Source organism: Chaetodon auriga, chromosome 20 (assembly GCF_051107435.1).
Source record: "Chaetodon auriga isolate fChaAug3 chromosome 20, fChaAug3.hap1, whole genome shotgun sequence".
Classification (NCBI taxonomy): Eukaryota; Metazoa; Chordata; class Actinopteri; order Chaetodontiformes; family Chaetodontidae; genus Chaetodon; species Chaetodon auriga.
In genome coordinates this window covers 6145020-6171719 of record NC_135093.1, presented here as the reverse complement: position 1 = coordinate 6171719, position 26700 = coordinate 6145020, and the positions used below count along the sequence as shown (strand labels likewise).

At 42.7% G+C, this 26700-nt stretch overlaps 1 protein-coding gene across 2 annotated transcripts; it reads left to right on the top strand.

Annotated features, from left to right (window-relative positions):
* The first annotated feature begins 1117 nt into the window (after nt 1-1117).
* ppm1bb (protein phosphatase, Mg2+/Mn2+ dependent, 1Bb) lies at nt 1118-24147 on the top strand. 2 transcript variants are annotated; one of them, XM_076759630.1, is made up of 6 exons: nt 1118-1500; nt 11295-12134; nt 14267-14384; nt 14934-15045; nt 16242-16299; nt 22699-24147. In XM_076759630.1, exons 2-6 carry the CDS (start codon nt 11307-11309, stop codon nt 22726-22728), a joined length of 1146 nt encoding a protein of 381 aa, XP_076615745.1. In that variant the 5' UTR covers nt 1118-1500; nt 11295-11306; the 3' UTR covers nt 22729-24147. The 2 variants fall into 2 exon arrangements, with proteins under 2 accessions (XP_076615745.1, XP_076615744.1); XM_076759629.1 differs by lacking the exon at nt 22699-24147 and adding an exon at nt 18683-19153 and having other exon boundaries at nt 1363-1500.
* The last annotated feature ends 2553 nt before the right edge of the window (nt 24148-26700 follow it).

Genomic DNA, 26700 nt, shown 5'->3' with positions numbered 1-26700 from the left:
AGGTTAGTGTTAAAGAGCATGGGGGTAATAATCACCACCCCCTATGACAATCCTCAGCTAGAGGTATGTTCGGTGTAATTTCCTTTGATGTATGCAGAAAAAAAACATGTGTCACATAATAAAAGCACAGGTCAATGGTCAGGTGTAGCAGCTTGTCCCAAACAAGGTGTAGGTGTGTGTTGAGAATCAGATAAGGAGGGAAAATATCCAATAAAGAAGACATTTTGCACTACAGTCAGAACTACACGTGAGGACAACATGTGATTTTGTCTGTGACCATTTCAGGTCCCTCTCCCAGAAAGCAAGGTACATTTTTAGAGACGCTTATTTTTAGGAACAGGTGTTATTTCATGAAAAGGTTTCAAGTTTGGCTGATTGAAACCATTAAGGGTCAATCAATCACACATAAGCTGACAGAATAAGCTTGTGTTGGGACTTGACAGTACAGTTGATCATTCAGTTTCAACACATCTTTGTCATCACAGTTTCTATTTGATTAAATTTCTTCCCCTATGAGGAGATTTTTGTCATGTTTAGTTTCATTTTGAAAAATATATCTGTCTACACAAAATATAGGCTAAATGTGAGTGGGCAAAACTTAAAAGATATGCATTAATTCTTAAATTATCAGAATTTCAAGTGAATTTTAGTAAAATGGAGCAATTCTTCTGTTCCGTCAATGGAGCCTAATCAAAGCTGTACTTGAAGTGGGTTATGCTTGTTATTACTCCGGGACATTAGCGGCCGTATGTGTGACAACTTGCAAAGTTATGAAGAATAAGGATAATCAAATATTTGAACTGTACCACCTTTCATTTTATTTATATTTCGAGTCTTTTCTGCCAGTTTGCAGTCAATCGCCTCCTGCCGCAAGGTTGAAAGTTAGTATTTCAAGACTGACTCCGCCTATCCAGACTAACGTCGGCGTACGCCAAAACTGGTTACGAGTGTATTTTAACAGATCCTTTGCGTCATAGAACTTCAATCATTGACCAATGAAAATGCAGCTTTGGACAGGGGCAGAGCTAATTGACAGAAAAAGCAGCCAATTAACTGACGTTTCGCCTTGACTTTATAACCAATCACCGACCATCTGCCAAAAATAACACCTCCTCTTGTTCAGCACCCAAAGTCGAAGGATAGCGCTGGCCTTTCAATTGAAGAAAGTGCTAGATTTGTCAGTGTTGTATAATATAACCAATTCTCAGTGTCCATATTTGTTTAGGAACGATCGGAATTGTCTTCGGTTAATGTGAGAGACAGAACTGGCGTCAAACATGCGTAAAAATCAACGCTGTCCAAGCAGGGAACCACCGAGAAAGGAATTATCGCCGCTCTTCTGAGGCCAATCTCGATTATTTTTGTCAAATAAGGAAACATAACATAGCTAGCTAGCTAACGTTAGCTCCGTAGATAGCTAGGTTACCGACATATCTTCACACAAAAGCAGAATCCAGGACATAATCAAGATTGGATCTACATTCACAGCAGCAGGAAAACGTAAGTAGCATGCTAGCATGTACGCTAACGTCATTAGCTTGAGTTTGACAAGCTGGGGAAATGCGCTGGCTCTAACGACAGCTAACTGTTAAGTTAACATTAGCAAGCCAGCTAACATTAGCTCATATCAACACACTAGCAAACTAGGCCTTTCCGTGGAGGGACCAGTGTTAAGTGGAATGGAGTTCAGCATGTGGTCAGTGGATAGGTATTTAACACAGAAACGCATTTCCAAAAACAGCCAGTCGGTTAATGCAACATAAATTGTGCTGTGGAATAGCGTTAGCGTACAAACAAACGAGTGCCAAAATAAAACCTGATCCATCATCTGAAGTTTAAAAGTAACTTGGCTACCGCCAACGATGGTAAAGCAATTCTGAATGAAGCAAATGTAAAGTAATACTAATGTTAATTGTCCAACACGTTGGCCTCCAGTGCTTATTCTGGTCCCAGGCGAGCTAATCTAGCATGATATTGGCTACACTAGCTATAACTAGCTAATGACAGCTTAGCGAACTTTGTCATATGGGTGTCAGTGGTTAGCTATGTGACGTTAGCTTGGCACTGTGATGGCATTTCTAACGATATAACAACATATTTAAACAAGCACACAGCCACAAACTGCCGTAGGTCAGGTTAATTTTCTGTTAATTTAAAAAGCAGCTAGGTAGCATTATTAATGTTCAGAGTTATCCATCAACATGTGTCAAACAAAAATTCATGCAGTGCTAGTCGAGTAGCTAAGTTACTCTACGCTCTGTTGTGTATGCGGTGACCTTAGTGGATAATTATAACTGCAAGCCCACGTTTTTACGTCTCGTATCTTTGTTGAAGCCCGTGAAATCAGTCACCACATATGAAACGTAATCTCAGCAGATAACACTTGATGTTGGTTACAAACTGGCGTGTTTATAACCAGTCATGTTTCACTGCTTTTCCCAACACTTCCTCGAGTCTCTTCTGCTCATTATTTACCTAAACAATATAACATTTACTGATATACATACGTGTATAACAATATATAACTTAGCTGTTTTGATATAATACTCAGTGGGTATTTTAGAACTGAACAAACATGATAACAAAATACTGGAATGCAAACTAAGAATATCTAAGCTAATAATTAGGTACAGTTGTTGTGGTTTAAATTGTGTTCATTGTTTTGGTTGTTAACTGGCCAAACAGGATGACAGTTGTTAAGTTCAAGTTGTGCTTCGAGCCTCATTGGATTGATGGAGCTGCAAAGCCAGCTGCTTGTACCAGTATGCTTATTTCTTTGTGATATTTTCTACATATTGTATACAGACCCAGAGCAGCTGTGTCAAATGTACAGGAGTTGCCTTGACCATAAACGTGGGCAGGGTTTGTAACTTTGACTTTGCTTTAGACATACACCTGTGCAGGCCTTCATGAGCACATGTGATCTGCCATAACTGAGACTGACTGAACTGTCATGAGACTGTGACTGAAAAATGCCCTAAGTAATGATAATGAATGTGGGTTTCTAAGAGCCATTGCTGTTGTTTTTTTTATGTTTCTAGAGAAAACAGCATTAGTATGACGACCTTTGCGGATAACTTGCATACTGTTCTCTCCATAGATAATTTAGGAATTTGGTAATGATTTGTCTCTGTCTATTGCAGTAGGATTTTCTGGAAGTTTTCAGGCAACCACAGCTTTTTCTCAGTTTGACTCACTCCAAAACAAGAGTCTCCTCTCGACTGTCAAAATGAAAAAAAGGGCATGTTTCCTTATTCATGAGCAGGCACTCCGTCAACAATACAAAGAGTACTGGTCCAACTACTGCTGCACGTTTCCAGATTGCATACAAAAAAATAGAGTATTCACTAAGAGTTTATGTTGAAAGAGAAGCTCTTGACTTCCCATGTAAGAAGGCCCAAGTGTTTGTGCAAACCGGTTTTTCTCTTTTTTTGTATTACCCTTTCAGTTTGGGAATTTAATGTGATCTGAGATGATTGAGCCATTCTGAATTATCCTCTGTATCACAGAGATTTGTCATCTAAGATGAGGCTTATGGTGAATTCACGTCATCATTAATTTTGTATTGTGCAGAATTGAAATTTAGCCAGACAGCCACCCTGCTCACCTTCACCAGTATATCAGATTGCGATAAGGTGCACAGGTAACCAGTATATGACATCACTTGGTGTTGGGCTTGTGCCTTGCTAGCCAGATACGGGAGGAGTTCAATAGCTGATAATCTTATCTGAGTCAGCAGTCAGTGTGTAAAGACTGAGGAGGAGATGAAACACAGTGTCAGTGGGAGAGTGAGACAGTCAACAAGCTTATTTTAGAGTTTGACAAGATCTGAAAGACCTTGGCTGAGCTCTGAAGGAACTGTAGGCGTCATAAGGTGCTTTAAAAAATATAGGAGCCAACATTGGTTGTCCATAATAGGAAAAAATTGCGCTGGTTTGAAAATTATCACTGTGAGAAGTGTTTCACAATTATTAATGGAGTAAATCAGTTGAACTGTAGCTTTTTCATTTACTTGCTTGGATTGCTCACTTGAGGCAAGAAGTAAATGTCATCAACATGCGGGCAGCTGAGTAGCACTGAGCCATACAGATATGTTTTTGTGTGTGTGTTGATTTCATCTGTGAAATCATCTTGGAATATAAGATCTTGTTATCCCACATAATCTTTGTTTCAGTTTGTAGGTCACTCATTAAAGAACTGCTTCCAGGACTGTAGTTCAGCTGGTTTTCTTCTTGAATGGACAGTCCACATTCAGACAGCACACGACATTTTGTTACAATCAGTTCGATTGCCTTTAGAGCTCAAACAATTAGCCGATTAAATGATCGGTCAATCAACAGAAAGTTAATTTGCAACAATTTTGATAATGGATTAATCACTACAGTTGCTCAACTGAGATTTTTCAAATCTGAATCAAATATGACCTTTTGCTGCTTTTTTGTGTTTTGTATCATTTTAGAATGAACATCTTTTGGTTTTGATTTCTATTTTCTTCACTACCTCAGATTTTGAGAGTCGCACTAAGTTGTAAATTGCAGAGATTCGCCACCATTTGTCCAGCTTTGAAAATGTCAGTAAACTTGTCAAGTGGCAATTTTTATCCATGAGCCTTTTTTATTTTAGAGTTGTTGTCATCTCACAGTCATGAAGTGAAAACCTTGATGGTCAAAGGAGAGCCAAGTGATACCTGAGTGATTTCCATTGACTGGTATGATTCAGGAGTTGCATGGCCGACCTTGGAAGCACTTTGCAGCAGATTAGTGCACAAAGGGGAGATGAAGAAATGGAGGGTCAATAAAAGGTATTGAAGTGCTGCATGCATCTTTCAGGCATATGGATAAATCTCTTTGTTGCTTGAGTTTGAGAGTTTTGCCCTCCTCAGCCACACTGGTAGGTCAGTTTATCTTCCACCATATAGATTAAGTACATTTAACCGTCATTCAAAATGGTAGATTTCATTTAAATAACACATCTGCAGCACACAAGTCAATTATTAAGAAATGTGTTGTTTGTGCTCATACCTCGTCACCCTCTCCACTTGTTCATGCAGGCGTCAGAGTCACATAGTGAATAGTGAAGTGGAGGAGTCCTATCTGATTTCTGGAGGGGTGGCAGAGGACTAATAACCTGACGGATGAACTGTTGTGGCCACAGCCCTAATAAAAAGACAGATTTAGATATGCAACACTAATGAATTTCAGGTGTACAATTAGATGTATTTGGAAGGTATGGCTTTAGAAGTCATTACTGTCACACAGGGAACCAATTACACAACATGGCCTGTGTCCCAGTTCAGGGTTGCCTACTTCAAAGTCTGTATTTCAAGACTGAATACATAGTAAGAGTTCAATGAGGCTGTCCCATTCCAGAGGCTTGTCCAAATGTGGCTGTGAAATGTGACCTGGTGTCGTCCTCACCCACTATCCTTCACTCTCGGTTGGTTGGTGTAATGGTGCATTCAAGTGGTCCTCTTCACCTTGTGAATATCTGGAAATATCACATAGTCATGTTGTGTTTATTGGGTATTCCCCTTGAGGTGGTCATCAGTCGTCCATCACATGGGTTGGACCAATGAAAATGCCACAGCAAAGTGTAAATGCTCTAAAGCAGAAGTGATTTTATGGATATTTGGCACATTGTTTGCCAGTTGTCTGTCACATGTTAAGGTGAAATGTTACAACTCTAGTGTTGGAACTTTGAGGTCTTGAAGCGTGCGCCCGTTTTTGTGTCTTGAGAGTTCATGTTGTGGGATCATTCATGTCCTGTGTGCTTACTCTGATTTTGTGTTATTCCCATGTAGGTGTTTGGTGTGAAGGACCATTGTGCCAAGTCTGTGAGCTTAAGTTTGTTGCCAGCCTGGTATTCACACTGAATGGCCATTTCATCACCACTCTATTATACAGACTGACTTTGCTGTCTCGTTAGCCATTTTCCGTGGAGGATGGACTCTATTTTGCCCCTACCAGTCACTAGTGACGGATTTGTCCAGCCACTCTGACATTATAGACGAATCCTGTGGCTGATTTATCTGTTGTGTTTTAAGTGCCGCCGCCTTAATGGAAGTGAACACATTTATACTGAGAGGGGAAGCAGAGATGTTTGAGTTAATCACGATCTGCAGTCGCCCCCTCTGATGGATGAACTCAGTCTGAATGAATGTGGATGTAATTCAAAGGACTAGTCTTGAGATTGGTTAAGACACAAGGCCATAGGGAGAAAATAACGTTAAAATACTGCTTCTGTCTGACCTCTACAGTTGTGGTGGCGGCTCACTGTTAGCCCCATGTAACCGCATTTATTGGTTGCTCCTTTGTTGGCAATCCTCTCAGGGTGTGACTGAAACAACAATTTAGATCTGAGATTTAGCAAAGTGAAGTTGTTTTCATGGCTTTTAATTTCCATTTTCCCCCTAAGTCTCAGTTTGTTGTTATAGAAACTGATGAAAGAATGAAAAGACGTCTATCTGTCTGTTAAAACTGGAGTACATTTTGCAACGTTTTGTAGATTATAACCTTTATTTTAATGGAAATTGATGAACATATGTTTAACCTTCAGACACGTCTTGATAACAGTGCTTAAAAAACAAGAGAGAATTTGTCTGTAGTCAGGCGACACAAAGTTAGGAAAGTTTACAGAGGATTGCAGTCAAAACTGAGATTACAATTTGTTTCTGTGAAGATGATGTAGTGGTTAAATAAGCGATTAAGTACAGCATTGTGTCCATACAGGAAGAAAGTTTAATTGCCTAAGAAACCAAGGGGAGGCTAAATTTAATTAAGCTGAGACAAATCATTGAGGCAATCAAGAAGATTAATTAAACACCATGCCTGCCTGACCTAGGTTACAGATTATTAACAGAAAGGAGCAGGCTGGCTAACATTTGCAAGTAGGCTAGTTAGGTTAGCTAAATTATGATCTGCAGTTAGTCCTGCTCCTACCCTCAGTCAGTTGTTTTCTTAAGTCTCTACTTAAATGTCACAATGCACCAAGCAACTAATAACTTTGTTGTGCCAACATGGGGAAAAACAGATGGTCTAGATAACATGTAAGCTAATAAAGCAAACTCTTATAGCTAGCTAATAATTTTTGAACCAGGTGTCATCATGAGCTTGTCTGTTATGCGTGATAAAGCAGTTATATTCTTGTTTAAGATTTATCAGTTTGGTCTCGTTACCCACTTCAGTGCCCTTTACAAGGGCTCTTATTTTCTCAGTTGTTTTCTCCGCTGCGGTTCATGAAAGCAGCACTAAGCCAATTTGAAACTCTCCAAAATTTGAGATGCAGGTGTCAACTCAATGGTCTGGAATTTCCCGGAAAAAATCTTGAAATGTCTTATCCAAACACACGTCCTTTGTTGCAGACATCCTAACCCTCAGACTGTAATTAAATCGAAATCGAGTAAATAACATCCCAAGCTATCCCCAATAATCACATCATCTGGAGAGCCAGGAACGAACCTACAGGGTGACTCCCAGCATATTACGGCGTATGTATTGATGTGTGTACACATGGGTCGCGCTGGAAGCTGTGCCTTTACCTCGCTTCCAGGATAGCATTAACTGTTTTGTGCGAGTGTGCCTGCTCTCAGAGCAGCAATCAGCTTCTCTGCAGCATTATGTAATCCCCGACCATCCACTTCCCTCTTCGCAGCCACTGGTTTTTTGGCAGACATGTGCGTCTTAGCATGAGGGGGCGTTGGTTTCGACCTGTGGTTGCAGCACGGGTGACAGCAGTTTTGAGGGGGTTAAGTGGCTGAGAGTTCCTGGTTTCAGTCTGATGTCTCAGTGGAGATATTTTGTAGCATTTTATGTGTGCGTGTGTGTGTGTGTGTGCGCGCGTCAGCGATCTATTGTATCATTGTCAGCCAGAGAAATCTCATCGTATCTGCATGTGTTCTCGCAGTCTGCACGTCTCCTTTCAGGGTCTGGCTGCTGCGACTGCTTTAATGGATGGATGATGCAACTCCCCTTTCCTCTCTCTACCAGACGTGTGTGTGTGTGTGTGTGTGTGTGTGTGTGTGTGTGTGTGTGTGTGTGTTTTAGAGCGAGTGAGAGACCTAGAGAGGGGGATGTCGCTGAATGAAGCTTAGCCTGGATGTTTGCCCTGCAGGGTGGGTGGTTGCTAGGCACTGGCAGTGTGTTTGTTTTATTTTTAGAGAATCACTGCTGGTGAACATAACAGATTTCTCTTTCTCCCACACGCATATGTGAACAAGCTTTCTTACCATACATGAACATATAGGCTACTTCTGAGTGGCAGTCGCTGGTGGAGAGAGCTTGATGGAGGGAGTTCTGTTGATACAATCATGCAGCAGCAAAGCAATAGAAATGTGAATGGCGTAGCCCACTGCCCCACCCTGGACATGAAATCTAAACCGGCCTGGTGTATTTATAGAGCTTCTTTTTCACACACATAGACTATGACACTGCACACATGCGCAGAGCAGACAGATACACGTTCCTCTGAAACCAGCTGTAGTCACTCCTTGCATGTACCAGCCTTTTTTGGGCGCTCATGTGGGAGGCAATGCCGAGCGAGAAATCAATATGTTGAAAAAAAGACGCGCTCAGGGCGCTTTCGATTTTTATCGCTTTTTATTGATTTCAAGATCTCATGAGTGCTACGCCAGCCAAGCGGTACATAATGTAAGTAGCTCCATACTGCAGCAGTTGCTGACATTTAGGTCAGAATTGATTGGTGTGATGGGAAAGTATGGCGCAGGTCAGAAATGCCAGAGGTGTGGTGTAAGGCAGTGGAGCATTTGAACTCCTGTGGCCAGGAGAAGGACCAGGGGGGCACTGCTAATGTCTTCAGGTACATTGCCAACAAAAATGTCTGCCATAATGACCAAAATAATGTAACATTTTTAACATAAAAGCATAACTCTGGCAACTCTTAGTGGCTTTTCATTTCTTATAGTTGAATCAGGTAGAAATATTCTCAGTATATACTAATTTCACTCTGCAACCAAATCCTTTCCGTCTATCTATGGGAAGGTTTCTCTCCCGTTTATCCCTCTTAGAATGATCACAGAACAGCTTTAATTATTGCAGGATGAAACAGCCCTTTATGGCCATCTCCATTAGCTCTGTTAGCTTGTAGCATGCTATCGTTGACTCCCAGTACCTTTAACGACCCCAAGCTCACTCATATTGACTTTAGAAAGGAACGTCATCCAACAAGCCACCATGTAGGCTGGTGCCACGATAACTTCCCAGATCAGTAAAATCTATCCTCATGATTAATGATAATTTTGATGATTGATTGTCATACAAATTATTGGAGTTAACAATTTGTCTTGTTCTCTTTATTTTATGCCATTATTGTAGCTTCATAACAATAGTTCAATACATATACACCTTGTGAAGAAGAGGAGACATTTATTGGCACTGTTGGAAAATGTAAATACGAGTAAAATTTGTTTGTTTTATTGGCTTGTAAAGTGTATTTCCCAACTAATCCAACCTTATTTGGTGTGCAACAAGATGACACCATTTAAAGAGCACCAGTCACACCTCAAACAGTGGAGAACAAGGTGGAAATAGTGATGAAAGATGACAGTTTTGTTAGTTTCTTTTTCATGTTCATACAAGTGAATGGAAATGATTCAAAGGATTATGCAAAATGAACAAGATCAGTTTGTGTGATAACTGTGACGGGCCTGCTCATCATGTGCTGGAAGGTGTTTTGGCACGTGACCCTCAGAGTCATGGATCTGTCACTGAAACTACACTTCCTGGATTGTAATTTGTTATCCCATCAGTACCTGAACCAGCACAGCTCCCTGAATTGTTGAACGCAGTCTGCTGTCACTCAGAATGCTGATGAACAAAACAAAGACGCCGTCTGTCTGCCTGAGTGCGTCTGCATCCACATGGAGCCTTTGATTGTGGTTCGTGGTCAGAGAGAGCGCGTGGTGGTCAGAGTGGACGTCAAATGGAAGTTTAAGTAGAGGCAAAGACCGAAAGCTAACCCTCAAAGACACGTTTCTTTCCCATTCAGCTCTTGGCAGGTGAGCATTTCAGGCCCTGCTGATTCATTATCACGCTCGATGTTCTGCCAGCTAGTTAACTAACAGTATTGGTTACCTTGTGTTCAGAGTGAGAGAGGCTCTGTGTGCTCAAAGAAGCTTTACAGCTGCAGCATAATCCTCATCTCTGTGGTTCCTCCTCTGCTATCTTTGTCTCGTTGTCAGGATCTCTGGCTCTCACCATCCATTGAGTAATTAAAAGCACTCTGTAATCACAGTATGAGGCGACCTACTGAACCACTGACACCAAAAACTGGTGGTTTACTCAGGGATTTATGGGACCAGTGATATTACTATAGACAATAGAATATTATGTAATCTGTTGCAGACCTGACAAACGTAGTTCATTTTGCTTCACTCACATGTTGAAATGAAAATATGAATGTAAGATATTTTCTTGATTGTTTGTCATTTCAGTATATGTCCTCCTTCCTTTCTTAGAAGTTCTTAACTTCAGTAACGAGAGCAACTATGTTAACTAACCACATTTTTAAGAGAGACATTTTAAAAATGAAAAAATCAACTTGTCCGTGCTCTTAGGTGGGCTAACTATGTAATGATGATACTGTTTCTTAATTACAAACACTGTACACCCATCTGCAGTTGTCTGTGTGTGCCCTGTATCTGTTTGACGAGCTGCACGCCTGTTTACTTCCTGTTAAGTCTACAGCAACGTTAGCTTCGCCTCCAGCTTTAGTGATCAGCTTACCGCGCTTTTTCATCATCTGGTTACTTCACTTTTTACAGCTTTGTACATATTTACCATTCATTTTTTGTGTTTAGTGTTTTTGATCATTTTGATAATCATGCAAGTGTCTCAGATCAACGTTGGTTAGTCACACACCAGTAACATGATAACCTGATTTTCAGAGCTCAGCTAACATTAGATCGCTATGGCTCGTTGTGACATTCTGTGTTTGAAGAGCTTTCAAAAATTAAAGTCGCTGACGTACACCTTCTTGCAAAGCAAGCAGTAAAGCTCAGACTTTATTCTTAGAAAAGGGGTTTAAATTGTGTCCAGCTACATTGTCAATTTAACAATGTTAGCCTCCCAATTCACACCAAGCTCAGCATCAGGTGGAAAGGAGGAGAGCTTAGCCAATGAAGAGCAAAGAGGGACTGACCAAAACTGACCAAAGCGTTGATTGCCTTCCTTGTGAACTTGTTTTTCTCTCGATGAGGGGCAGATTATCTTCTTTGTCCTTGCTGCTGATGGTGTAACGGTTCCATTTCTGTGTTTCCTTCTTCTCTTTCCTTGATTCAGCTGTAGGCAGTGATGGGTGCATTCCTGGACAAGCCGAAGACGGAGAAGCATAGTGCGCATGGTGAAGGTAATGGACTGCGCTACGGCCTGAGCTCCATGCAGGGCTGGCGGGTGGAGATGGAGGACGCTCACACAGCCGTGGTGGGCCTCCCCCACGGACTCGCCGACTGGTCCTTCTTTGCTGTGTACGACGGCCACGCAGGCTCCCGGGTGGCCAACTACTGCTCCGGCCACTTGCTGGAACACATCTTGTCAGGAGGGGCCGACTTCAGTTCAGGACCCTGCTCCGTGGAAGGCGTGAAAGATGGAATCCGCTCGGGCTTCCTGAACATTGACGAGTACATGCGCAGCTTCTCTGACCTGCGGCAGGGCCTGGACCGCAGCGGATCAACGGCCGTGTGCGTTTTGCTCAGCCCGACCCACCTCTACTTCATTAACTGCGGCGACTCGCGAGCCGTGCTGAGTCGAGACACCAAGGTGGGATTCTCCACCCAGGACCACAAGCCCTGCAACCCCCGCGAAAAGGAGCGCATCCAGAACGCTGGCGGCTCGGTCATGATCCAGAGGGTAAACGGCTCCCTGGCTGTGTCCCGGGCCCTGGGGGACTACGACTACAAATGTGTGGATGGTAAGGGCCCCACGGAGCAGCTGGTGAGCCCCGAGCCCGAGGTGTGCGTGTTGGAGCGGGCGGCCGAAGACGAGTTCGTGGTGTTGGCATGCGATGGAATCTGGGATGTCATGTCCAATGAGGAGCTGTGTGAGTTTGTCCGCTCACGACTCCTCGTGTGTGACGACCTGGAGAAAGTCTGTAACTCAGTGGTGGACACCTGTCTGCATAAGGTGAGCTCTTTTTTTTTTTTTTCCCTCCATGTATGATGATCCTTAGAGTAGAAAGTGTACACGTAGTTACGTGCTGTTCAGCTTCTCTTTTTGTCATTTCATTGCTTTAAAACATACATTTAATTGTAAAATTTAACTTGAAAATTCAGTAGTTATCCCGGTGATACTGACTTGAATGCATAAAATAAATCTCAACTAGTCAAACCTGGTTACTGCAACAGAAGTGGTTCGTTAAAAGGGTTCAGTCTTTGCTTTAAATGGTGTATCAATGTGGGTCGTAAGGAGAGTCTTACCTCTCATTCTTAGAATTGAAAAACATCAAATTTTCAAGGACAGAAGCTGCCTGCGTTTTTCTTCTGAAGCGTATGATATAAATATACAAAATAACATCGAATATACAGAAATAAATTATGCATAAATACTGCGATGTAGCACAAATGATGTAATGTTTATTTAATAAAACTTAACATCTCACAGCGAGCGATCAGATAAATCAGACGATGAATAATTCATCATTGCTTTCAATTCTGTCCCGGCCCATCGGCCCTCTCAGCTGCTGATCCACCAAAAAGCAAGACTCGCTCTTTGCCTCGACTGAAACTGCCCACCAATGAACGTCTTGGACTTCTGCCTTCAACGTATCAGTTATTTTGTGTCTAGACTACTCGAGGAACCAGCGAGTGCACAGCAGCCTGGTTATTTTTACCTTACTGGACGGGTTATCTCAAATAACAGCCACACACTGTCGTAAATCTGCTCTGCTGCCGCTGCCTTTTGTGATGTATGCGACACTCTACACTTACAGAAAGTTACTCTGACCACATTGACTTTTACAAGGTAATGACAAGGTGACTGTCCGTTGGTTTAAAGTCGGACCTCTATCGTGTCTGTAACTGTGTGTCCTTTAAACACCAGTTAATATGCTGTCCAGTGTTCAGGCCTCCAGCCAGAGCTTGTGCCGTTCTCTTTGCATGATGCAGCAAGTAAATATACTCCATAAAGGTTTTAGAGCTGAAGCGATCTACACACTTAGTCTCTGTTGATGTTTTGATAATTGATTTATTGGCCTTTTCAGGCAGAAATGCCAGTTATTTGCTGATTCTAGCTGTTAGGACTTCCTGCTTTTCTTTCTCTTGTAAATTAAAGATGTTGACGGTTGTTCTTACCAAACCAGGCGTGTGAAGAAGTCACCTTGTGCTTTGGGAAGAAGTATTGTCTGAGGTTTAATAGACAAACAATTAATCTGTTAATCAACAAATGAATCAGATGGTTACTTGAAAACTAAAACTTTCTGTATAAAAGGTAAAACTGACGGACAGCGTCTTGTCAAAATGGCCTTATTCCAGCCGGGTTGTTTTTCCAACCTTTTTCTGTATTGGAGAAAAGCTGTTGTCTCCAAATCAAAACTCACAAAACACATAAGATGATTTTGAGGTACATTTCTAGACCTGAGTTGTTCACATTCAGCCAAGAAATGAAAAGAAATTCAAGTACAGAAATGCCAAAGATATGTTTTGATCATTCTGCTGTTCGTCCACTACAGAGTAGTGACAAATTATTTTTCCACCATAAAATGTCCTGCTCAGTGTATTTCTTGGTGGCACTTGTTTAAAAATGTTTATTCATGGTGTGGGTTGTGTAAAGAAAATTTGTATCGGCCGACTTAACATTGTCAGATTCAGTAAGGCCACAGTTACTAGCCTTTGTGGCTGGAGCTACTGTCACTCAGTACTTAGACCATCTGCAACCTTGTGCACTGGAAAGCTCTGACGATGAAAAGCAGCTACGGGAATTACTGACATATAAAAAACAGCATGCTAATGTTGACTGTTTTGATCTTTTTTCAGCTGCAAGTTTCCCCTTTAATGCTTGTAATCGGTGTTTATTTTGCTCCTGCTTTTGTAAAGTAGTGTTGAAAATACTGACTGCTGGCCGGTCGCCTTGGATTTATATTAACACAGAAAGCTCTGAATTTACTTTAAACAACAACTTTTTGACTGCATTGCTGCACAGTGGTTTGCCCTGTACAAGATTCCCCGTTCAGTTAACAACTGTAAAATCTACCTGGTGTACTACATAGATTTCATCTGCCTCTTTATTTGTTCTGTCTCTGCCTGTCCTCGTTCCTGCAGGGGAGCAGGGACAACATGAGTGTGGTGCTGGTGTGTTTACCTGGAGCTCCCAAGGTCTCAGAGGAGGCTGTGAAGAAAGAAGAGGAATTGGATAAATACCTGGAGACGCGTGTTGAGGGTCAGCACATGCAACACGTGTACACGCTCACATATACAGACACAGTTACATTTATCTACTTAGTCTTGATAGTGGACCATTATTCACAAAATCCTGTATCTTCCTATTTTTCATCTACATCAAGCATTTCAACCGTGCTGTGCCTGAAACGTGTGGTAGATTTTTCTAAGCATGTAACTGTTAGCGGGAGCTAAATGCCTGCACTGTTCTTCAGCCGTCTTTCGATGCCTCTTTCAAAAATGTGTTTTTGAAAAGGTTAAGTGAAACAAGTGGCCACATACTGTGCTCGGTTTCTGTGGACATAACCAGGACAAAATAAACATTCTTTAGGTAGTACAAATATTTGAAATCAGTCTGCTGCACAGTGGTGCTGCAAATGGCAAGCGATGGTGTATCTGATTTTTCCACTGCTATGGGTGATTTCTCAGCTTCTGCAGAGGAAGGCGGTGGTTTAACACCTAAATCGTGGTGTGTAATGTGCTATGTCCTTGCCTCAGTATACAACATAACCTCTCACAAACCTGCTGTCCCCTCGGTGTTTGTGTGCAGAGCTGCTGGGAAACTGTGGGGAGGCTGGAGTCCCTGACCTGGTGTCTGTCCTGAGGAGCATTGCCACAGAGAACATCCCCAACCTTCCACCTGGAGGAGGCCTGGCCAGCAAGTAAATATACAGCCTGGAACAACGCTGAAGTGCTCTTTACACACACAGAAGACACTGTAAAATATTGTTGGAGTTCACTATCCACATCGTTTTTTACATCGTTTTTTTTTGGATAATTTACCACCAGAATGTTGCATAATTTAATATGTTGATCCCTAACTTCACAAGTCGCTAGTTATAATAACTTTATTTGTAAAGCACTTTCATGAACATAGTTTTGAAGTCCTTTAAAAAGGACATCAGATATTCATAAGATAATACAATAAAAACAGCTGTAATCACGTTATTGTCATTATCGATTAATTTGCCAATCATATTGTCTAAAAAACGTAAGAAACTTGTGAAAAATGTCGGCTATAACCTCCCGTTGCCCAAGGTGATGGATTAACAGTCCAAAACTCAAAGATACTCAGTTTAAAATCAGATATGACAAAGAAAAGCAGCTGAGACACCGCAGACTGAGACTTTTTGTCAATTGTTGTTTGCTTGAGAAATGGCTAAAATGGTAAATTGGTTATCAAAATTATTTCAGTTTCGTTTTCTGTCAGTCAAGTTTTTTTTTCTAGCTCTGCAGATAAATTAGATAAAATAAAACATGTACAATATTGTCCAGGAGATATACAGTCATACAAGCCTCTTAAAATGGTGTGAGCCAATCAAAGTAATTTTTCAAGCCAAGATCGCAAAAATTCTCATCCCAACTTCTCAAACGTGAGAATTTCCTGCTTTCACTTATCTTAAATTCTGGTGGACAGAATATCTTTGTGTTTCATCTGACTGAAATGGCAATTTGAAGACATCAACTTGGGCCCTGATTGGCATTTTTTTACAATTTTCTCATGTTTCATTAATGAAAGAAAGAAAGAAAGAAAATAATCAGCTGATTAATTGATAATGGAAATAATGGTCAGTTGCATGCACTCCAACATGGACGACACAGATGCACTTGAAAACTTACAAACATGTAGATAACACTCCTCCAAACACTTAAACCACCATGCGCATTCGTTAAGAGTTTCTGTAGTCTCTTCATGCACGAATAGCAGACTCTCAAGTATCGACTCGCTTGCTTTCGTACTTCCATTAAAATGTTAATCAATATACATTTGCAAAGAATGAAGCGGGACTGTTTGCACTGAGTAGGGAGCTGTTGTCTTCACTAAACAGCGAGCTGTGTGCTGTGTGTGTGTTTACAGACGGAGCGTGATCGAGGCCGTGTACAACAAGCTGAACCCTCACAGAGAAGAGGAAGGGGTGAGTTGATCACCCTCTAAACCCCTCACCTCTCCAACCTTTCAACCCCCCCCCCATCCCCAACATGACCCCTTAAATGCACACCAGCCCAGACAAGGACACTCGTGTGCGTGTGTGTGTGTGTGGCCATGTATTACTCATGTACCGTATGTGTTAACAGTCACATTGTGGGGACTTGCCTGCCTTATGGGGACAAAACACAAGTCCCCATAATGTGGATCGTTAAATTTTAAGGTGAAGACTTGGGTTGAGGTTAGGTTTAGGTTACGGTTATGGTTAGGCAAGTAGTGGTTACGGTTGTGGTTACAGTAAACCTCTAGGAAATGAATGCAAGTCTCTGTAATGTCCCCAAAAATGATGGTAACTCGACTGTGTGTGTGCGCGTGTGTGTGTGCGTTAGAGAATGAGAGGGAATTAAGTGTGAAAGAAGGTGGAGGGTAGACTTGACAGAATAACCTTGGCGAGCTCAATGGAACCCAATTGACTGAATTCCACGTTGAAAACATCGAAGTCAGTAGCGGCCCATTTCAATTATGTGTTTCTCACTGAAGTAGGATATACACTAAGACCTCCACAAACCTCTTGATGACTTAACTGACCTGAATTAACAGTTTGATAGAACTGAAGCATCTGAATGGATCAGGAGCCTTTCATCTGAAATCTGTTGAATATACCAACCAGAATATTTTAGTTGTGTACAATAAAAAGGGCTTTTAAAGATCCTCTCCAAATATTGCTCGGGCTCTTTCTCCTCCTCCTCCCTCATTGTAAAATCAGGATCTATGAACAGAGAAACTGGCCTCCTTCAGGAGATGAGTGTGCAAACAGACTTCAGGTGTCAAACCCTGCACACACGGCGTTCCACACAGCGAAAGGCGAATATCAAAGTGAAGTGGGACTATAAGAAAAACTTCTTTTTGACTGCAGTTTGACTTTAGAGATAAACATATTGTTCACAGTGCTGATAGTGTACTGAAAGTGTAGTGGAAATAGCAAGTTAAACTAACCTCTATGGCAGACCATCACTCCACAGCAGCTTCGTCAAGTCTGTTTTCTGTTCTTCTTCAGTCTTGTGTGGCGCATTTAGGTGAAAAGTCGACCAACAGGATCACATCATTCTACTTAATTTCAGCTTCACCGTGAAAATGACTCATGCAAACTGGGCAGGAAAAGGCAGATCACACTCACAATCATGCCGTTGTCATTCAGGGAAGCTTTCTAAATGTGTTTTGTAGTCATGCTTGAGTTAGTGCCCTTTAACTGAGTGTTAATTTTGTGAATTTAAACTGTGACGAAATATGTTTGTCGGCAAAGTTTTTTTTCACATGACTAAGATGAGACAGCACCAGTCATAAAACACTAATTGTATCACGACAGCAATCAGGAAATCAGATTTCATTCAGCCCGAATGAAATGATCAGCCGGCCTATCTGCTAGGCGGACATATTGTTGAAGCTATAGTGAGCTAGTCTTACTAGTAAGGCAGAGAATATGCAGCCAGAATTTCCCAATGCTAACATGCTAGCTTGACAGCTGTGAGAACTAACAATAGCCGTGTTTGCATTCATTATGATAATGGCGTGGATAGGTGTTTTATTACATGTGAATGAGACATGAGGTAGTTGGACACGGTTAGCGATGACAGCGTCGCGCTCCAGTACGAACCGCATGAGCCGGCAGACTCCGGTTCAGCAGTTAACCCGGTACTGCAAAGCACACACAGCACTGAGCAGTAACTTGAGATGAACATTTCAGAGGCTTTGCATAGCACAAGAAAATATGTTGAGATGAACTTAAAATTCACCTGATTGTAGATACAAAGTTCCTGGCAACTTTCTGGACAATATAAATCCACTCCAGAGCACTTGAAAAATACAGCTTTGCAGCCTCAAATCAAATTCCAACTTGAGAATCGCGGCAGTTTATATAAAATTCATATTACGGCAGCTTAGAGGAATAGATGTCAAGGCCACGGGAACTTTACAAATGTTATTCTAAAGAAAAGATCAGTGTCAGGTTTTAAACCGCGTGGATGTGATGGTGGAGGTGTGTGTGTTTCTCTGAGGGCCACATGAGTGTATTTGTCATGTTCACGTCAATGGAGTCTTGACTCGCAGGCTCTTTTCTCTGGGCTGTGTGGGTGCTGACCCCCCTCCCCCTCCCCCTCCCCCTCCCTCTCCCTCTGTTACACCATACAGCGAATATCACAAAGGGTTGTTGGTCACAGGGTCAGAAGTAGCGTTTGCATGGGCCTGTTCGACTGCTGCAAGAATGTCTCTGACATCGTCACGCTAGTGTGTGGTAAACATTTGTGCGCTGTTTGATGTGTGTGTTTGACCATGGAGCGTGCCTGCAGAGTCTGACCCCTGGCGTGTCACCTCAGGCCTGTGCAGGGGGAGAGGAGGAGGAGAGTGAGGAGGGAGGTGGCAGCGCGGCGGCTCATCTGCTGGAGGCTCTGCGGCAGTTCCGCCTGCACCACCGGGGGCAGTACCGCACGGTGCTGGAGGAGTCCCTGGCCGCCTACCACCTGCGGGGGGAGAGCGCTGCCAAGGGAGCAGGGGAGGGCAGGAGGACCCACGATGATGACAGCTACGGCCGGGAGCAGCCCGCCTCCCCTCCCTCTCCCCCCTCGCCCCCGCCCTCACCCGCCACTGCAGAGCCGGAGGCCAGCCAAGATGCGCCCGCCCCTGAGTCCGATCCCTCCTCTGACTGAGCACCCCGCCCGCATAACCAACCCATCCATCCAACCCCAGAGCTGTAGACAGATATGCTATGACCTCTCCGCCTCTTTCCTTCATCACAGAACTTGAGCGGACACATCGGCCGCTTCCTGTCAATAGCCACTGCCATCGTGAATGTGTTAATAATGCAACGGAAATAAAAATGGCCGCTCTGTCTGTTCAAGTTCTGTCTCCGAGCCACATAGGTCTTTCTTTTTTGTGTGTGTTTCCCCCCTGTCCTCTTGACCGTCTTGGCTTGGATCCCCAAACTTGCCCGCCACTTTCACAACCCGATCAGACAGACTGACGTTTATAATCGAAAATAATCAGTAACAAATTATTAATACACGCAAAAGTGGCTGGTGAAGCAAAAATGAACCTTGCACTCCATGGCCTACATATACCTGTAATGGCTTCTGGCTGATTCCCCACTCGAACCTCCCCCCTCCCTCTCCAGCCTCACCCCCCAGCCTCACCCACACTCCTCCTTACAGTGGACGAACTGACAAAGAATAGGAGAGGAGACCCTCTGAAGCGCAGCTGTGTTCAACACACTGCACTGTCTCCTGGCCAACTCCATCTACAGACTCAGAACACACTCTGTTGTGTATATGTATGTGTGTGTATATGTGTGTGTGCGCGTGTGTCTGCATGAGTGTGAGTGACTGACCAAGAGACCAACCATCACTACTGAAATTTGTGCTTTTGGTGGTGGGTGAGCGTTCGCCCGTTTATCAGCATGTTCGGCCATTGCAGGTTGTTCAAAGCGGTCTGGGTTTTGAGAAAGAGGGCAGTTTCTGAACTCAGAGGGACACTTGTGTAGATGGGCTGGTGGGTGTGTGTTTGTAGCCTCACTTCATCAAAATCATTCCCTCACCACATACACCCGATTCCTCATCACCACGTGCTAGCACGCTGCCTCAGTCACCCACAAAGACGCTGAAGTCTGCTCCTGTTTTTTCTTTTTATTCACGGTGATCTAGATGTGTCAGTAAACATACTGGTACAGGGTGAGCAAAGCGGCCATCAAATTAACATTTTTAATATAGAATAAGATGCTAGCGACCCTTTAAGGCTGTAATGCTCATTACACTCCAGAAGACATTACTGGATGGATGAAGGGTTCAAAAATCAAGGTGTTAATCCAGTGTGTTTTCTTTTTTTTCTTGGTTCAACTTTTAGCCATCAGTGTTCGCTGTAAACTGCTGTGAGCAGCTCAAATCAAACACACCTGCTTGGGACTGTCTCATCAGCTGCATGGGAGGCCGTCCTTGGTGGTGCCACAGAAAAGCTCAGGGAGGTGGCAGTGCACTGCACTTTAAGGGAAGCGTGGTCATTAACCAGACATAGATGTGCCAAAACCTGCAGTTAGTCTTCACTGTTGAAATCTTTTCTTCTTGTAGACCCAGAAAGTGTCAGATAAAGCATAAATCTCACCTTTGTGTCACTGTGAAGTACCAGTGGGTGTTTTCTACCTTCTGGCCTCAGGGGGGCAGTAATGAGAGCATTATGGCTCTGACGTGGTTGGTTTAGCAAATGTGCGTCTGGTTAACTGCTCCGCCTTTGCTGAAGTGCAGCTGCCTCCAGGAGCTTTTTTATCAAGCCATCAGGGAGGGGGTCCTGAACAGAGCGACTGTTGGTATCTAATGTTTGCATGGGAAAATGCCTTCATGTGTGTTAACAACTACCTGATTTTAAATGAGTGATAACACTGGCTGTTTCGAGCTGAATGCTAATGTTATCATTGGTAACATGCTAGCATTAGCATTCATCTCAAAACACCGCTGAGTTTAAGCGCAGCTATTTGACAAAGTACATCTCAGACAGATGAAAGTCAAGCTTTTGGTAACAATATGGCCTTTCTTTTGGTGACACCCTCTGGCTAACACATTCATGCCAAACATCTTAACATGCCTACAGTTAGCATGTTAGCACACAAGTTAACATCTAACATTTAACCATTTGGCTTGTTTGCATGTGCAGTCAACATGAAGTCTTCATCAAATCAGCCTGCTAACAGCAGCATTCATTATGTTAACATGCTAGCATGCTATGTTGCCTTCATGTGTTAGATAGCTGTGGCTGGCAGCTATCCTGCCATTAGTTTGGTGGATATTCTGTCATGAGCTGAAGAGAAAAGCAGTGGAGAAGTTGATCGATGATGGCACTAAATGGAGGAATCAGATGTTTCTTCTGCATATCAATCCATCCAGTACTTGTTGAAATATTTAACTCAGAAGTGTTAAACATGGTGTTACTTGAAAGCAGAATGTGTTGCAGCTTGATGAAAGCCCGCATGCAGAATATTTAATTCCTGAGAGGTTATGACTGTTGAAAACAACTCATCTGAAACTCGCTTTATTGTGAAAGTTTGATGAAGCAGCAGTCTTTGAAAGCAGGTGGAGGGAGGTTATTGTACGTCTGTAATGCCCAGCACCAAGTGACTGTGGTAATGCATGCATGCACTTATCTTTTCAACATGAGGCACTTAACTATCAGAGGGGAGGCTGTGCTAAACACCGTGTGTATGTACGTGTGCTTGCGTGTGTATGAGTTGTATTTGTATGCGATTACGTTGGGCCAAATCAATCCACGCAGTTATTGACAAATGAACAAATAAAAATGATTTGAGGTATGATGCTATGATTTGTGTCCAGTGTATGAATATCTGTCACTGTTCTCTGACTCACAGCTGTGTTTCTTGTCTTTTTGTCCTGTCAAAGTCAGTTGTATATCAGGAAAAATCATTAAAATCCCCGACAGAGCCCGAGGTAATATGAGGGCATTTGACACAGGGCCGTTCCTTATATTCCCTCATGTGCTGTATGTTTCTGTGTAGGCTGTGGAGTTTTTTGGGAACAGCTCAAACAGATAAATCCTCACCTTCCTCGTCCTCCTCCTTAGCCTTGACTCCGCTTTCATCTCATCTCAAATTACCGTGTTATGTCAAACACGTCTGTGTATCGTGTTGATATCTACTGATGTTAGCATGCTAACCAGCTAGCCACGGCCTGTCCTGTCTTTCTTACAACCATTTTCCTTATTAAACAGATAAATTCAGCACATTCGAAATTCATTTCTCTCCTTAACCGAGTTCAGATGAGTTTAATTGTCATCGTAAAACTCTATTCTAAGTAGAAACAAAATAAACCTCTTGGTTCTGTCTTTCTGCTGTTCCACCAGCTCTGCTTTGTTTTAAATTCACTCTTAATTTCTCCAGTTCGATGTGAAAATGTTCCGACTCGACAGCAGTTAGCGGTTGTTCAGGTGATCTGTTGCCTCCCGTTTGTTTGGAGTGACCTTCGACAGGTGGCCGGGTCTTACACCTCGCACCTTTGTCTGTCGTCTTCTTTAAAACAACGGCGGTTTGAAAGCTAAAAATAAGGGAGGGGAGCTCCGTAGCCTGTAGGGACTCCATTCTCTCCATTTCTCCCCCTGCTTTTCAGTCTGACAGTTGGCCTCGTGATTCTCCGTAAGGTGAGTCAGCAGAGGTCCGGGTTCTGGTTGAGCGGGGGGGCCTCGCTGTCTTTGGCCATTGTCCGTCCAGTTTGAGAAGATAAAAGAGGGCAGCCAGGTTCAAAATTTGACCTCATTGACGGCATCAGGGGCAGTGTTTTGACCGAAAGACACAAAGCTAACACACACTTCTCTCCATCTCTTTTCCTTTTCACTCACCCAGAGTGCCGGCGAGCTGGAAGACCCCTGGTAGCCGTGGCAAAGACCCCCGTCTCCTCCTGGTGATCGGTGCGTCCGCCCGAAGGAGGAGTGTCTCTCCATTGCGCCATGTCTTTCTCCACTAAAAGAGGACATGTGGTGTGTGTTGGAGTGCGTGAGTGTGCGTATGTTGGTTGTGCATGTGTGTGTGTTTGCAGCAGCGGGACAACGACGACGACGACAACTACACGCACACACACACACACACACACACACACGCATACTGCTTTAAACCTGGAGGAAAGCAAAATCACTTTTCAGAAATGACGAGATTTTATGAACTGAAGCGTTGTGATGGTAGAGATGATTTTTACCATTGAGGTGTTTTTTTTTTTTTGTTTTTTGTTCTTTTCTTGAATGTTGACTTTGAACACCTGACTTCAAAATGACATGAGGACCTATAGTGTGCGTGTTTTTGTGTGTGTGTGTGTGTGTGCGCGAGTGTGTGTGCAAGTGTGTGTGCGAGAGAGTTTGTGTGTGAGAGTGTTTCGAGGAGGGCCAAGAGAAGACAGACGGTGGATAAAGACTTTGTATGTAATTCTTCTTCTCCTGGACTTTTTTTTTTTTTTTTTGTGCTCCTGGGTCTGATAATTGCCTAACACCTTTGCTTCTCCCCTCTTAAAAGACACACACACACACACACAGACACACACACACTCTCTCTCTCTAACACACACACAGACACACCAAATCCATGAACACCCCCCCCCCCTTCCACCCCTCACTTCCACCTGTGCACGTATGTGATGTGCCACCTTCGCAGGGCACTGCATGAGGACTTTGGTTCAACATGTACAGCTACGTGGTTTGCTAGTCGACCCGGGTGGACAGCCATTGGTTGAGACTGACTGAACCCGAAGGACCTCTGCACTCTGATTGGCTCCTGCCGTGTGAGAAGTGGAAATGAATTGGATTTTTTTTTTTTTTTTTCTTCATACTTTTAGGATGATGACGATGATAATCATGATGGGGAAATGGGAGGTGATCTTGTTCACTGAAGAGCCAAGTGCAAGTTGGGACTCATGGAGGCGGGGTGGTGGGTCGGTTGGGGGGGGGGGGGGTTGGGGGGGAGCTGTTGTATCACTGGTCGGACTTCCTGTAGGAGGAGGGTTAGGGCAGGAGGGTGGTGGGCCAAACAGGCTTTCCCACCTCCCTCCCCACCATCATGGTTGAAAGTACACATGACGGCGGACCGTCCTGACAGTGGAAAGTTTTTTCTTTGTTTTTTTTTTTTTTTTTTTAATGTTGTCCATGAGGTTACTAGCTGCTCGCTATGTAGAGTGAGTGAACTCCCTGTTTTAACCCTGTTCCTGGTTCTCAGACTGCATTGGTAATGTTTGTATTGCTGTTGTTTGATTGCACTCACATTTGATTACAGAAAGCGTCTATATATGAAATAAAATACCTGCCAAGGATCCAGTGGTGGCCGCGTATTTTAATGAGAGAGGTTTCACGAACAAAAAACATTAGCCTGATTGAAAGCAAGGAGAGATGTAAGGTGCCGGGTTTTCAGCTGTTTTCCCGCACAGGGAGGGAGACTAATGAATTAATGTGAAATAAGAGTGCAAAAATACTGAGAGTCGAGAGAACTAAACAAGAAAAATCATCTCCACATCCCAAAATCTGAAACAGCCCTACCCGACCCTATCACTCTAATGCACAGCGAGTTTCCTGTGAGAATATAGTTTGTAGCTGTTATGATCTCTGTTGGTCATGTCATTCGTGGGCGTTTGTGCACGTCTGCGGTTTCGCGTAGGCTGTCAGTACCGCTGTGATCCGCTGAAGTTTAGACCACATTCTCCATTTTCAGTCATGACACGACATCATAGGTTAAAGCAGCCATGTTTGCGCTAAACTCTGGTTTTCTGCTGTCACATAGCGACTCACTTAGCTGCAAACATGCTGTAAACCTGCGCTGCACGGCTAACCTGCAGGCAGTGGTGGAATGTAACTAAGTATATTTACTCAAGCACTGTACTTCAGTACAAATTTGAGGTATCTTTATGGAGTATTTTCCTCTCATGCTGCTTTTTTCTTCTGCTATACTGTTATCATTTGACAGCTTCTGTTACTGGTTACATTACAAAACATATGGAGAGCTCATAAAATATCACCACAGGCTGTTTTTCATGTAAAAATTCAATAATTTCCTTTGAATAATTTTGAAATTAGTATCAATGGTTGGACAAAACAAGCTCTGTGAAGGTGTCCCTCTGGGCTCCGGGTAACTGTGGCAGCATTTCTCAGAATTTTTTTTTTTTTTTTCAAACCAGAAAATCATTTAATTGAGAAACTAAAAAGCAGATCAATCCATAATAAAGATAACCATTAGTTGCAGTCCTATCTGAAATAAAAATTAGCTCCACCTCAAACAAATACAACAGTACAATTCTACTTGGTGAAGTAATATATAATAGTATAACAGTCAAGTAGTTGGTATTAGTACTTCACCTTAAGTAAAGGATCTAAATACTTCCTCCATCAGTGGTCGCAACTCCAGAGGAACCCGCCAACAGCCTGACCAGTGGAAGTATTCAGTCACAGTTCAAACTGGATCCTGACACGGACATAAGAAGACTAATAAGTGTCCAATGAAGTAAAAAAAAAAAAGATGTTTTTATAATTTACAGTCTCAGGTTCTTCGTGTATGGAGGTCTAGTTCACCACACTGCTGCACAGGCACAGCGTGGTTGCTTTTACACTTATTCCATCGCTGCAGCTCAGAATAACATGAAGAGACTTTGTGATGATGAGTGATAATAAGTTTTGTCTTTAATTAGAAAATAAATCCACACTCATAATTAGCTCCCGGTGAATTATAAATGCAGCATTTCAGTCTGAGAGATCTTAACTTTCTTCTCTCTTTTCTGCACCTCAGCAGCAGAAGCAGCCTCATGTTGCTTTTAACTATTTCTATTCATAGTAGTTAATTTTAGGAAAAATTACTCTGCGTCGCTGAGCATGTTGAAAACGCCTTTAAAAAGACATTTAAAATAATTCCTATAAGGTTTTAAAGCCTCACTTTTGATTTTCGCACATTTTTCCTAGTATTTCTGCAGCGAGAAAATAGAAATTTCCCGGCTCGTATCACCGTTTGATCTCATACCAAGTATTTCATCATGGCGGTGTTAGTAATTAAAAATAGCTTTCACATGAACCGGACTGGAAAACCCAGAGTTAACTGTTGATAACCAGTTGTGTTAGCTGGGAAACACAAAGAGAGCCAGACTAGGCTTCATGCAACAGGCCCCAGAACTGACTTAAAAACAAACATCAGTGGGTTATCAGTCATTTGGAAAGCCTCCACCTACATAATTTCCACTTTCAACTGTCTCACCTTGTTTTGTTTCGGTGTTTTGACTGTTAAATTCCTTTATTGGATGAATTATGTGACAGTGAAGGCAGCGGCTGAGTCAACACCTTGCTTAACTGTCTTAAGGCAAGACACTGAGGTCACAGCAGCTCACAGCGCGGTAACCGACATTGACCTTTGATCTTTATGGAGGAGAGAATGTACGAAAACCTTTTCTGTAGATGGAGCAGCATGCATAGTAGTGGTAAAGGCCGATTGTCGAAATCGGAAAAATCAGAAAGGAGGATTGGAAAAGTGATCAAAACAATGAAGCGTTCAAAGAACAGCAGACATCTTAGAAGTGTGAAAAAGTACATGTAATTGTATAAAATGAGTATGTAACAGTCTTAAAAATAGTACAACAGAGTACATAGTGTATACACACAATGTACAAAATGCAAGAAACTATTCCGTCTGCCAGCATGTAATGAAAAATGACGATTATATTAGCCTGGTTCCAGACCTCTGAACTGGACCCACACCTCCTGATGACTTCGCTGATTCAAACAGAAGGGTGGATGATGGTAATTCAGTCTGATCATCAGGCTATCAAATGCGTCGTGTGCACCAAATACAAACACTGCAGGCTGTATTTACCTCAGTAAAGCTTCGCCC